The sequence below is a fragment of the Phalacrocorax carbo genome, chromosome 9, assembly GCF_963921805.1.
Source record: "Phalacrocorax carbo chromosome 9, bPhaCar2.1, whole genome shotgun sequence".
In the NCBI taxonomy this organism is placed as follows: domain Eukaryota; kingdom Metazoa; phylum Chordata; class Aves; order Suliformes; family Phalacrocoracidae; genus Phalacrocorax; species Phalacrocorax carbo.
This window is the reverse complement of record NC_087521.1, coordinates 35,524,045-35,537,764: the sequence shown is the minus strand read 5'-3', so window position 1 is coordinate 35,537,764 and position 13,720 is coordinate 35,524,045. Positions and strand designations below refer to the sequence as shown.

The 13,720-nt window shown below is 49.9% G+C and overlaps 1 protein-coding gene across 1 annotated transcript; it reads right to left on the bottom strand.

Moving 5' to 3' along the window:
- Positions 1-1,087: 1,087 nt before the first annotated feature.
- Positions 1,088-8,041, bottom strand: GNPNAT1 (glucosamine-phosphate N-acetyltransferase 1). Its single transcript, XM_064461122.1, has 6 exons — positions 7,946-8,041; positions 5,209-5,396; positions 4,436-4,498; positions 3,675-3,802; positions 3,081-3,142; positions 1,088-2,664 (listed from the first exon to the last, which is right to left on the bottom strand). The coding sequence occupies exons 2-6, from the start codon at positions 5,378-5,380 to the stop codon at positions 2,517-2,519; spliced, it is 573 nt and encodes a 190-aa protein (XP_064317192.1). The 5' UTR covers positions 5,381-5,396; positions 7,946-8,041; the 3' UTR covers positions 1,088-2,516.
- Between the last annotated feature and the right edge of the window lie 5,679 nt (positions 8,042-13,720).

Below are 13,720 nucleotides of genomic sequence, written 5' to 3'. Positions count from 1 at the left end.
CAGCGATGTGCTTAGTAACACAAAGTTAGCTGGTGACAGCCTGCTTTTGGCCCTGCAGCTCACACCCACAACCCTTTCCTCATGTAAAAAGCTGGACACTGAGCCCAGTCTTCCTCAGGAGGAATTCCAGGGAGCCTAGCCAGTAGCCAGGTGTGATGGAGCAGGTGATGGTACCTTTCCTGTCAAGGTAGAGCTGCTCTCACAGCTGGTTCTGAGGGGCCAGAAGCCTGCTGAGGTTGGGAACATCACCCCAGTACAGACCAAAGAGCTATTCAAAGCCAAAGGGATGGTGATGAGCTGGACTCTTCCCAGCAGAGGCAGTGTCATGCAGCCACAAAACCCAAGCTTTCAACCTAATTCATTTGTTTTACAGTGATCTAAGCTGGGCACATAATCACCTGCTCCTCACTTGTACTTTTTTTTTTTATTAAATCTTAATGAGGGCCTGGAGCTATTTAGATGGTGCAGATGATATGAAATTAAAATAATCCACTTTAAATTAGTAGAAATTCAGAATTAATTAAAACTGTAAGAGGCAAGGAAATCCACCTCAGTCACTTAGGCCCAGCCTAAATCAGTAGCTTTTGCACTATTAGTTCAGAGTCTGGGCTCAAGCCACAGCATCACACAGCTGGGAGAAGCTCCATTCCTGCTCAGGGAGAACACCCCTAAGAAAATGGGCCTCATTGCAGCTCTGCTGTGTAGAGCAGGGGCACAAGAGGGGCAGAAACTTCAGCTGGGCTGAGACCACACCTTGCTTTCTCAGTGGTCCTGGGATGTCTGTAAGCAGTCAGGTACATTTGGGTGCTAGGCCAGGGTTTGTGCCCAGAGGCAACGGCTCAGCCCCAGAAGCTGAGGATTCCCTTGGAAGAGTCACTTGATAGAAGTCATACTTGCAAAGATGAAGATGTGTATCAGACACATGCTCAGAATCAATATGCAGCTTCAAAAAGTGTTCTTTTTGATCCAGGGGAAAGGAAAACAAACATAGTTGCAGCAGGCAGTACTATTCTGAAAGATAACAAGTGCATACTTTCTCTGGCTACCTACTGCTAGGCACCACACAGCACTAGGAAATCAGACCAGATACATTTGGCAGTCTTCATTTATTCAGCTTAAACAAAGATTTTTTTTTAAAAAATAATCAATAAATAAAACAGACATCACCAAGGAAACACTATATTGAGTGGAGTACCATCAGGAACATTAAATAGGACCCCCACCGGAGCTTAAAGTAGGCTCTCCACACCACAATGAAAGAACATTTTGTAAGGCCTAACTGTTCACAAACAAGACTGGCTGTTCTGTACGAACCTTCATGTATTTATAATGCCCTATTCATCAACGCAGGATTTGTCCCTCTCCTCGCACAAAACACCACTGTTGGAACTGGAGCTTTGTATGTTATTTGCTTGGCGGCGCCCACAAAAGTGCTAAAATCATTCATCCAATCTTACAGCAAGAAAGATGCTCCGAAGCAGCAGCAGGCCCTCATGACCAGGATCGGGGGGGTTTCTCCGCTGGTTTGCTATGCCACAGGCAGACACCGTTACCGCAACACCACAGCCATGAGTGCACGAGCTGGCCGGGTATGCTCGGCAAAGCCGAACCACCTCCTCACCAATACAGGCACTGCCTGCCAGTCCCGAATCTGAGCACGAGCCAGAGCCCTGCTAAAGATGGGGTGTGTTCTGCCTGTCAGACATTCCAGCTTCCCAGTTACCTTTGCCCTGTCACAAACCATCCAGGTATTTTTATTTTTGTGTGTGTCACCAAACAAGTCATTATGCTGAAAACAAAGTATGTTATCAGCTAAAGTGCAGCACCCCTGCAGTGAGAAGCACACATCCGTTTTTAGACTCTGAACATCAGCTTTAGCACAGCCCAGAAGGATTCTTCCCCCTGCTGCTACCCACACGAGCGGTAACAAATTTGGTTTTGGAAAACAGTACCTATAAAACTTCAGGCATGCTGACATCAACAGCACCTCCGTGAGGTTTCATGGGAAGAACAGAACAAATGCCCATCCTGTATCACTAATTCTGCACGAGAGAAGCATCATCCCCGCCCGAGCTACATCATCCTTCTGTGAAGTACAGACAGGAGCACAATCCCACGAGCTGTACCCCAGCTACCGAGAAAAGAAGCACAAACCTTTTAGAAAAATACAATGCAAGAAAAAATTTGAGATAAAAATATATACCTTTGGTTAAAAACCATCCCTTTAACGAGAGTCCTTTGTAACTCAGCTAAAACAAAAAAGCTTCACTTAGACTGAACAGTAGTAAAAATTAGTTCTAAGCGCTCATTTCCTAACCCAGAGGACCCTTCTAAAATGTCAGTTTTTTGTTTTTGTTTTTGTTTTTTTTCCCATGATTTACACATTTGACATTCATTATTTATAGGGATCGTCATATTTGCAGCAATAAACTATATAAATTTTCCACGAAGAGAATGTTTGTAGCACAAGCTCCTCCACCAAGTCTTTAAAAAAAAATAAAATTACTAGAAGTTCTTTAATTAAAGAACCGTTGAAACATGTAGTTTTCTTCAGATACCAAATAGCCAAACTTCTTATAGAAATCCACATTTTTTGGCAGACACTCAAGTGTAATTTTGTAACAGTTCAGTCTCTTACTTAGCAATGTCAGGGTGGACGTTAATCTGAAAAAGACAGAAAACCAACAGATAAATGAAACAGCCCTGAATGCTGGAACAGTTAACATTTAATTAGCTGAATGTTACCTACAACACCGAAGTTCTACAGCACTCTGCACTTTCCTTCACTACACAGGACAGTTGCTTCCCCATGAAAAACATCAAAGTACCAGCATCTTGCAGACAGTTTTACATTACTGTTTGAAGAACCTCAATGTGAGCTCTGCCAGCAAACGATACCTTCTGGCTAAGCCTTTTGAGCCTGCCTGGCTGGGGAGGCTCTGCCCTGCAGCTACCCCACAGGGCTGAAATCCTCCGCTGGTGGCAGCCGCCAGCGAAGAAAGGCGTGGGGACAGAAAGGAACGGGGCACGGGCTTGCTGCCCGGCCTGGCGTGAAACGGCAAAGGTGGCGGAACACTTACAGTTTGCCAAGCTGCTTTCCTCGGCACTCCCCGCTTACTACTACGTCTTCTATCCTTCCTCTCTGTGAAAATACAGGCAAGCGTTAGCCAAACAGAACACTGCTGCGGGTAGTTTCCTTACCGCCCTACATTTCATGCTTGGATTTTCTGCTGTTTATTTTGATACAACTCCTCCAGCGGTCGACACACTCGTAACGCCCCTTCCAGCAGCCAGCCACGACCCCACCGCAGCCCTTCCCCGCCAAGGGATTTGCGTCTCTCTATTCAACCTAAATCTCCCTGTTTCCACATGTCTAGCCGGGGCTGCGCAGCAGCGAGATCCTCAGCCATCTGCTCCCTCAGAGCCAAGCCTGACTGGTTCAAAAGCTCATGGGGAGGGGGAACGGGCCAGACATCAGATTGCTCTTTTTCCTTAAGAAAAGCCAAAGCTTCCTTTTACTATTTAGCTGAGCACCCAAGGATACTTTTAAAGCGCCTTTGTCACTGACTCAGCAGAAGATACTTGATCACACGGTAAAACCATGAAAATAAAATGCACGGAGGCTGGGGACAGGATCTTTTTCCTCCCTTTACAACCACAGCAAGAGAATTTACCTTTGCACAGGAGTGAGTGAACTTATGTTCTATCACCAGCGTTGCCGTAGCAACAATCTGTCCAAGATTTGTGTCTTCTATGACAGTAACATAGTAATCTCCAGACCTCTTCATGTGCTCAAAGGTTTCTGTGGGAGCAGACAGACAGCAGAACAGTCGCCGTTAATCTCAGATTTAATTGCTGTGAAGACTTAACACTTGCAATGGATTCCAAATGCAGATCACTGCAGGGTTCAGGGTGACAAGGAAGATGCGCCCAACACCCCAGAACCTGAACACACCAGAGTCAGAACCAGGAAAAAGCAGAAATTAAAACAAATGCCTTTTCCTTAGGTGCCAAGAGAACCTGCCTCCCTGCCGACGGGCGCTATGTGAAGGTGGCAGCACTTCTAAGTCATCTCACATCTCGGCCCAAGCAGCGAAGCTATGATCAAAGGCAAGTCCCTGCCTCGCTACCGGCGCTGTGGTAATTCAGCCAGACCAAGCCATCACCCAGCAATCCCTTCTGCCAGGTATCCAACGCTCAGTCTCAAAAGCAGGTAGACAGTTGAGGCCTGTCCCAGACAAGAAGCCCTCTGGGATAGCTGCCACTGGATCCAACGCTGAGCGCCAAAAGCTGCCTCGGGGGACCCGAGCTAATAAATCCCTCTGGCATCGGGCAGTCGGGAGCTTCATGCCCAAGTAGCTTTGCTGTCAGCATCAGTACACACTGCTTCCCAGTAACCTCAATGGATAATGCCAAGAAATAATGATATACTCACTGATAAACTGCTCTGGGCTTGCAACTCCAGTTTCAGTCAGCTGACCCAGAACCTTAAAAAAGCCTGTTATAAAAGAAGGGGGGAGGGAAACAACCCTCAGTGAGGGACAGTGACACAAAATTAGCTCCAAATAGCACACAACAACCCGACGCGGCTGTTTGGAGAGTTAACATCCCTGTGGCACTGTCCAATTCAGTTGTACATAAAAGCTTGAGCTCTGCGTATTATAGAACTAGACTGTAATCTTAAAATCAAACTCCTGCCTTGAGCAACGCTGAAAGATCAGCTAAGGCATCAGCAGCAAACTGCAGCTTGGGTACAGAAGATGAACACATTCAAGAAAGAAAAGTGTAAGCCTGAAATTATGTGATCTTAAGCTGCAAGTTCAGAGCAACCTTTTTATCCAAGTTACAGACCTAAAGTCCCCATGCACTAAGAATAATATGCTGGTTCACATTAATATTAAAGGGAATGGTATGAACAACTGCACTCCCTCTCTAAAGCTGTAGTGAATAGGAAGCTGGTGATTATTTGAAAGATTTGACTTGAATTTTAAGATTGTTTTTGAGATTATGAAAACAGTAAAACCAATTTTGAGGGTCACCCACCACAGCGCCAATCCACGGTGCCAAGCACTCTGATTCCTTACCAATACAAATAAACCAAATCAGGTAACACAAGCAATCCTAATCTAGTGCAAGATCATGCAGAAATACATATTATCTAGTTCAGCTCCCAGCTTCCGTTGTGATGATCATTAAAGAGGATCCTACCTCGATTTAAATCAGCTGTGCAAAGTGGTCTCAAAACCAGGCCATCTCCTGGATCTAAAGGAGAAATGGCAGGAGAAAACGTCGCCGTGTTCTCGCTCCAGTCAAGTTCATGCAGAATATTTGGGTCAAACATTGGTGTGTCATCAGGCATCACGGTTGCAACAGGCATCATGGCTGCAACAGGTGCTCTGGAACAGAACGCAGGTGGGTAAGGAGCATATTTAGAGATTAAAAATGTTATTTCCCCTGGTTATATCACACCATGTGATGTTCTTCAGGGACACAGAGAAAGGTGAATGAAATCAGAACTGCTGTTCACTTTATCTGCAGTTGAAGCTACTTAACCTTCACTGGATGAGGCCACTAGGTTAAACAAAGAGCATGAACACTGACACCACATACGTTATCTAAAGTCAACACATGTGGCACTTCTGCCTTCATCTGGGAAGTTTTTTTTCTCTTGAAAAACAACCAACCAGGTAAGACATTGACTAGGATATTTAACCTTTACAGCCCTCTGAAAAGGAACTCTCAAGAAACCTCCCTAACGTACTATTTACCAAGTATAAGGGAGATCATTTGCATTAGCCTTCCATTTAAAACTGGCGGGAGGAACGGTACACTTTTTTTCCAACCAGTCCCACCACATAAATATTTAGTGTCTCAGCTGAGCAGCACCACATCACACATCTGAAAACACCAACCACACAACAGCCTGCATGCACGGGCAGTTGCGTTTGCTCGGTGCACTTATAAAATCTTCATGCCATCTCAGCTGCAAAGCGCAGCACCTCGTTGTCCATTAACAGGTAAAGCGCAGAGCTGCCAAGGCGACAGTGAGACACCTGTTAATGATTAATGCCATTTGGGAATGTGTGTCATTCACAATTGGGGAGAAGAGGAAGCAAAGGGATATATTTCCTAATGGCTAGATATAGGAAAATTATTCTTACTTTGTCACCTGTGGAATACCGGGTCAGGTTTCTGGTACAAAGCGTATTATGGGGACTTCACCTGAGACTAAGTTCTTTATATGTCTTCAAATTAACTTAGCTGCACTGTAAGAGACGCGGTAGTTGCGTGCCCTTGGACAGGCCAAGCAAACACCAGAAGAAAATGTATTTGGGATTAATACTTTTAAAACAAGACATCTTACAGCCTTAAGCTGCCCAGAGGAGGTACAGAGGATGTTGGCTACGAAACATTGCAGCGTAACTGCTGCATGTGAGCCTCAAAACTGAAGGCGGCTCTGGAAACACAACTGAAAAAGCTTCATTAAAAAAAAACCTAACCAACCACAAAACCCTTTTTTATGCCACCTGCTGTGGCATTTAAAGACACTGGTCTTTAAATCCCCATTCTCACCTCGATCTTGCATATAAAAGTAAAAAAATTGCTGTTATAGCAGTTAAACAGCAATACAAATTCTCATCCCACACGAGTTTTAGAAGTGAAACAGGGAAAAATGAAGTGCAAAGAAACCATTTGCATAGATGGGAGAGTCAGAAGTGAGAATCCAGGTCTTCCAAGTCCCAGTCCTGACCCTCAGCGATCAGACCATGCCGACACATGCGGAGGACCACACGCCCATCGCCAGCGTATTAATTACGTCCCTGCCAAGCACAACTGTAGTCTCCCTGGTTCCAGCAATACATTTGGTGTCTCAGTTCCTAGATCTCATTATTCTAACGCTGCCGTCACCCTGTCCCATTACAAAGCCTTCCTGGAATTCATGAGCGTTCATAACGACATTCAACTAGCATCCTGTACAGAATAAAATAAATCCAATTCATTTCAGCTCAGGGTTACTGAATACCAAGCACACACTGAAGCAGAAAAGCATATAAAGGAAGTAAAATTTTTGGTGCTCTTCAAGCATTTAGCAACAAACTATGAGTTATTTTTCAAACTACATCCAGCAGAGCTGGAGCAGTTAGAAGTTTGAAGCTTCACACTTTTTCTGGAGTCAGGAATATGACTTAATAGAAACGTGTTGGCCAATTAAAACCAAGGATCAACGTATGGCGAGGAAGAGCTCCGGCCTGTTTCGAGGGGTGGCTGGTTTCCCTCCAGCCCTGCTGAGCTCACTCCGAGCCCAGGGGCTGGCCCTGGGGTGCACCTGAAGGCCCCCCCTAGCACCCTGGGCTTCTCACCCCTGTCGAGAGCGGGACTGGGCCGTGCCAAGCGCCCACGGGACATGTTCGGTGCCTCTCGCCATCTCCGGGAAACCAGCGTTATGCTGGGGGCCCCCCACCACCCAGAGATGAGCTACCTGCCCGTGGGACACCCTCTAGGGGGGGACAGGGGGGCTCGGCCAGACCTCTGCCTGCTCCCCAGCTGTTGGGGACAGATGAGAGGCTGCCCCGTACGGCCTCTCAGGGGGCCCTACAAGAAAAAACACCCCGGGAACGGGACCCCCCATACAGCCCTTCGGGGGGGGTCCCCTCACCCCACACACAGCCCCTGCGGGGGGATACCTACCTGAAGGAGCACCCCGGGAGTGGGACCCCCCCACAGAGCCCCTCGGGAGGGTCCCTAAAGGCCGAACCCTCACACAGCCCTTCAGGGGTTCCCCTCTCCCCACACCCAGGCCCTCAGGGGGGTCCCCCTCAGGCCGATCCCTCACACAGCTCCTCGGGGGGGGGGGGGGGGGGGCAGCCCCTCACACTGAGGCGACCCCGCAGCCTCCCCCTCCCCAAAAGCCGCGGCAGTGCGCGCCCCGCCCGCACTCACTCACCCCTACACGAGGCCGCGACGTTAACTACCGCGCGCACCGGCTCCGCCGCAGGCGCCGCACGGACGTGGCAAGGGGGCGGGACCCAGCACGCACGCACACCAGCGCAACCAATCACCACCCGCCAATCCCCGCCTCGGCACCAACGCCGGCCTTGAGACCTTCGGGAATGGCCCCGCCCCCGCGCGCGGATTGGGCGGTGGGCGGTAGCACCACGCCCCCTCCGTCGTAGAGGCCCCGCCCCTCCTGTCACTCTGCGGACGAGCCGTGGGGGCCGGTACAAGATGGCGGCGGGCGCCTGGGGGTGGCCGTTACTGTCTGTCCTCGTCCGTCGCTCAGGCCCCCACCACCCCCGCCGCCCCCGGGCGTTTCACCCCGGCAGCGGCCCCGGGGGGCTTGGCGGGAGGAAGGGTGAGGGTTTCGAGGTTGGCAGGCCGGCCGACCCTTAGACCCCGCTCCACCTCAGCGTGGGGCACAAAGGCTGAGCCGTTTGCGGTTCCCTGACAGGATTTTGGCGCCTGGAGGAAAATCTGCCTCCCCCTCCCCGAACTAGCGTCCTCCAGGAGCGAGGCGGGCGGCAGGGCAGGCGGGCTGTGTCCCTCAGCAGAGGGGGCAACTTCTCATCACAGCTCAGTTTGGGGGGTCGTTGCTGGATCGCACCTTCTAATCCATGCCTGCTTTCTTGTTACAGCTTGGAGGGTTTTTTTCAGCCAGCTGCCTTTCCCATAAAGAAAGTTTTGGTTTTGACTGACTGCCAGACTTTCTTCTGGGGGAAAGGTACCAGGCCGCGTGAGGTCAGTGAAGATCCGTATGACGCTTTTCAAAAGCAGCAGATCACTAGGACACTTGCAGGGTATAATTGCTGGCTGCTCTGCAAATGTTTCCCTGTGTTTCCACTGGGGTCTGGCCTCCAAAGTTCCTCCTGGAAGCTGCTTGGTGGCTTTGGAGGCCTGATCTCTTTAATCCAGAGCTGGCCACAGCTCAGGAGGGGCTCACGGGTGCCTGTGGAGGGATGGCTCAGATGAAAGGGCTATACAAAGGTTCCTCTTTCTCCTGAGGAATCGCAGGTGGCAGCAGCTTTCATCATGAAAGCATCATTTGCTTTGATGATTTTCATCTCTAGGGGATCATTTTTGGTGGCTTCATCACTGCCCTTGGACAAGCCCTGCTGCCCAGTGCTGCGATAGGCCTCGTTCAGCCTCCAAGGCTGGTGGGGGCGGGGGGGGGGCATGAGTTTTTCTTCCTCTTCGCTGAAAAAAAAACCAACTTAGAGATAATCTTGAGAGACTGTTTTACAGCTGAGGCCAAGGCACGCATGGAGCAGGAGGCCTGCTGAACAAGATAATTACACAACATACTTCTGAAACATGATTATCATTTTCCATGTTTGTTCCCCCTGTTACTTTACCCTCAGAATGAATCACTCACCGTTACCCTGGAGACAATCAACATTACTTAGTTTTTACTTCTTTGGGCCCAGAGTGGCCAGATGACACACGCCGACCTCCCTGAGCCCAGGCACGCCCAAAGTCTGGGGGCGATGCTTGTCTGGTGGAGCCAGGGCTGGGGATCATGGCAACTATTAACCTTTTATTGCAAAGGAAAGACACAACCTGGGTGTGAGCTTTCCCCTCCTGTCCCTTCTCTGTTTCCTTTGTTTTGAGGGATTAAGAGGAGTGGAAAGGTCCCATCCATGCTAAAAAATTAACACCATATCCTGCTTCCATGCATGAAAAGAAACGGGGAAGCTTTGGCTGGTTAAATGGGGAGACTGGGAGCTTGGATGTGTTTACACGGTGTGAAAAATGACAGACCAGGATTTAGCTTAACTCCCTCCATTGTGGCTTTTCCTTGGTGGAAAGATTTTTATGGATGTGAGGCAGATTTTGCATTTTACCTGAGTAACTGTGAAAAGTCATGACATTTTAAAAATAAAATCATGCTGTAACAAGGCCATGACCACATGGGGTCAGCCCAGCTCTCCCCAGTGAGGCTCGGAGCGGAGGTCCTGGACCTGCACGGGGAATACTGTGCATTTTGGACAAGTCTTATCCAGATACATCCTCCCAGTTTCCGGCAATCGGCTGTGTAGGGACATCCTGACCCAGAAAGTACATCTGGCCCGTGGTATTTAATAGCTGAGCAGTGCTATCTTCCGTGCTATCTCCGCTTCTGACCTCCAGAGCTCCCACTGTGCCGCAGTGTAACATTGCAGAATGAGGAAAAAAAAATCCTTTGGTTGGGTTAAACCTCTTGCCCTGCCCCAGTAGGGCTGTTTTTGTTAGTCCTGAGTACTCGTCCTGCCCTGTTTACCACACAGGTACTGACTTCAGCTTGGCTTGAGGACAGAAACCTTTCTGCACGTGGATTTTGTCGTAGCCTGAGGCTAAACCAGAGCAGGGAGATGATCTGGATGGAAAAAAACCTTCCAGAGGAAAGCTGAATTTGCCAGGCTGCGGGCGGAGGTGGGAACAGACCCTCTTCAGCTGGGTTTGCAAGCTGAGAGCAAAGAAACCTGCCCTGACAGAGGGGCTTAAACTAAACAGTGTCTCTGTCAGCGCCTCCAAAACCCCCTTCCCATTTCAGGAACCTCGAGACATTTGGGAAAAGGGCTGCTGTCCCGAGGGGATTAGCGTCTCACAAAGGCTTGCTCTTTACACCCTTCCAGCGCCTGTCCAAAACCCTCTGGCAAAACCTGAGCCAACCATACAGGCAGGGCGGAACGGGGCCAGCTGGGTTTCAGCCACCCCCCTGCTCCTCGTGTGGTAAGTTTTAAGCTTTTTCTTTAATTTTAACCAAATTGGAAGGAGGTGGCGGTGCCCTTACGGGCTTCTAAAGAAGAGGTGGCCAGCAGGGAAGGACTGCATTAGTGTACCCAGCGAGGGGAAACTGGATCAGGGCTCAGCCGCTTTGCGAAGGCTCCTGGGAGTCCACGCATGAAACAGGCTTCGCTTCTTACGGAAAGCTTGGCGAAAGGCACGTGGCTGCTGCTGAGCTCTCACATCTCCTTGAGACATCTCCAAGTCCCACCCGGTGGCTTTTTAAAGGCCAAGCGATTAGAGCTGGCGAGGATTCCCAGCAGCCAACAGATAAATCTCCCCGGTACCTCCGAGGCCAGGATTTGGTTGCTGGAGAGCAAGGGGAAAGTTGAAATAACACATTTCCACTTGTGTCACGGATGCGTTCATCTCCTCTCTGCTGGCTCCACTGCGGCGTGTTTTGTTGCAGGCGGAAGAAAAAAAAACCCAACCCACAGCAAAGCGATATCCTCTCACTGCTCTGTATTTGCCAGCGCTGGAACAAGGAGGTCACAAGGCAGGGAAATTGCAAGTTTGTGACTGTGGGACAGTCAGAAAGATGGGAAAGGAGCCATGCACTTGCTTGATGTAAGTGTCTGAGTCTGAAACACACCCTGCTTTATGAGGAGAGAAGAAGCGCTCTCCTTTCCTTTGGCCGTATGACACAGGGCCGCAAGAATGAATAAATCCTTGCCACAATAAAATTGTTTACATTCTGTTTTGGAAACAGATGCTCAGGGCTTGGTATACCTAGGGACCAGCCTCTCTGATTCTTTTTAATCTCTCCTAGGTCAGGCTGTATCCGGCCACCGACAAACCTTGAGCAGTGGAAATGTCTGCAGAAGAGCTGCATAAACCAGCCACAGGCACCCAGATTTCACAGAGGACCCAGCGCCCGCTTAATCCCCATCTGTCTGCCAGAGGAAAGAAAGATGCTGCTGTGTCCCCCCAAATGTTGCCCACAGATGGATAGCAAGAAACAAAATACCTGCGCAAACTTAATAGCCGTAGGGGAAACCTGGCAGTCTTCAGCAAAGCCCTGCCGCTATCCAGATGGCCACCCGGGACCTGGGAAATGGTTTTTCTTTGGGGTTTATGGTAGCGTTAGCGCAGTTCTGAAAGAAGAATTGCATCTGGAACGTGTCTACCTCGCTGGAAATAATTACCCGATCTTTAGCCAAGAAGCCAAATAGAATTTAACTGCAGGGGAAGGGGAAGTGTTAGTAACCGCAGGTGTGTCACAGCCTCCTGCCCCAGCCGTTGCTTTCAGAATGAAGCAGAGGCTGCCCTTGCAGGGGGAGCCCCAGCCCACTGTCTGCAGAGGCTGGAAGAAATGTGTGTTTGTGTCTCCAGGTTTCTTGTCTCTCCCACCCGTGGCCCAGAAACACTCTTTTTTTAATGGAGAAAATCCCCACCTGAGGTTAACAGCATCACGCCTCGTTAATACTCAAATATCCTGGCTCAGAGTCCAAGTCAGGGCTTAAAAAACACGTGAGAGCAGCTCCAGCAAGAAACCTATTTATTGCCATTGCCTTCCTTTGGATGTGGCTATTTTACTTCTTGTAAAATAGCCTCAGCTCACCCCAAAAATCTGAGCTGGGATCAGATCAAGCATGGATCTGGCTTTGAGCTGAGAAACGGGGAACACAGCCTAAATGGTACTTCTGACCCCAAAGCGTCCTGAGTCTACGTGCAGCGGGTACGAGGGTGCGTGCATTGCACGTAACTCCGGAGATTTACGGTCCCTGCAGCTAACATTTTCTCCTCAGCTGCAGGCAGAGCACTCCGTGTGACAGATCATCCCAGCCTTCCCGTACAAACTGAGCGCTGTGGATTCGATAAGCCATTTTCTCTGGGTGGATTAGCGAGTAAATAACAGGTTTTTACCTTTTTTCCTTCCACCAAATACAAGCTGGTGGCACCAAGGTGGCATTTATCTAGTGACTGTCTGTGCAAACATGCTGCCTCACCCCATGTCCCATCAGTGGCCTAGTCAAGAAGGACCTCCCTGTACTTCCCAAAGGCTGTGTTTCTATGAGCTCAATTAACTTCAGGATCAAAGTTTCCTCAAAGGAAATACAGCCCTCGTCTCTTATTCTCCCCTTACATGGATGCTGGCGGATACATTTAAGGGACAAAACTGGCCTCTCCACAGCCGTGGGGCAGCTGGGATTTGGGCACGGGTGACTGTCTGTCCTGCACCATCAGGTCATCTGAAACCTGAAGGCAAAATTGCTGCCCTGGTGGGGTGAGCAGCAGGAAGGGCTTTGGAGAGGAGCTGTAGGCAGGAGGGAGCTTTTGCACCCTCATTGTACGTGAGTCCTGGCACGGCAGCTCTGCAGCCACCCCGGCCGAAGGCTCAGCAGCGGCCCCAGCAGAAGAGCCTTGGCACGTCCCTCAGCAGCCGGCTGCCGGGACAAAGCGTGCAGCAGTTTGGAAGTAAGTGGTTAATAACCAGCGAGCCGGGAGCATGGGGAGGCTCTGCCTCGCCAGCCGGACCCTGCATCCCGCTGGGGACCGCGAGGCCTGGGAAGAAGCGCACCCCTAATCCGGGCAGCTGAGCAGGCAGAGGACAATATTGCCGGGCAAACCGCTTGGCAGGCGTGATCTCTGTTTATCCATCGCAATGGACATGCTTTGTCTTCCGCCTAGGCTGCACTGTATGAGCAGTGATAAGAGGTGGTTGTTAAACAGAAGCTGAAGCTGATGTTCCCTTGGTCTCCGATTTCCAAGGTTGCAGAGAAGGATAAAAAATAGCGGCTGATTCCCATGCCCAGAGCCAGTGCGATGCAGGCAGGAATCCCCCGGGAAGGGCAGTGGGGCTGAAGTGAGTGGGGCCTGAAAGAGACTGAGCAGCCAGTGGGCGAAGGTGTGGGCCTGGGAGAGACGGGAGGATAAAACACAGTGGGTTTCTCAGAACAGGATGGTGGTGACTGCTGGCTGCCTCCTCATGCCTGGGGAGGATCAGCAAGGCCAGCTG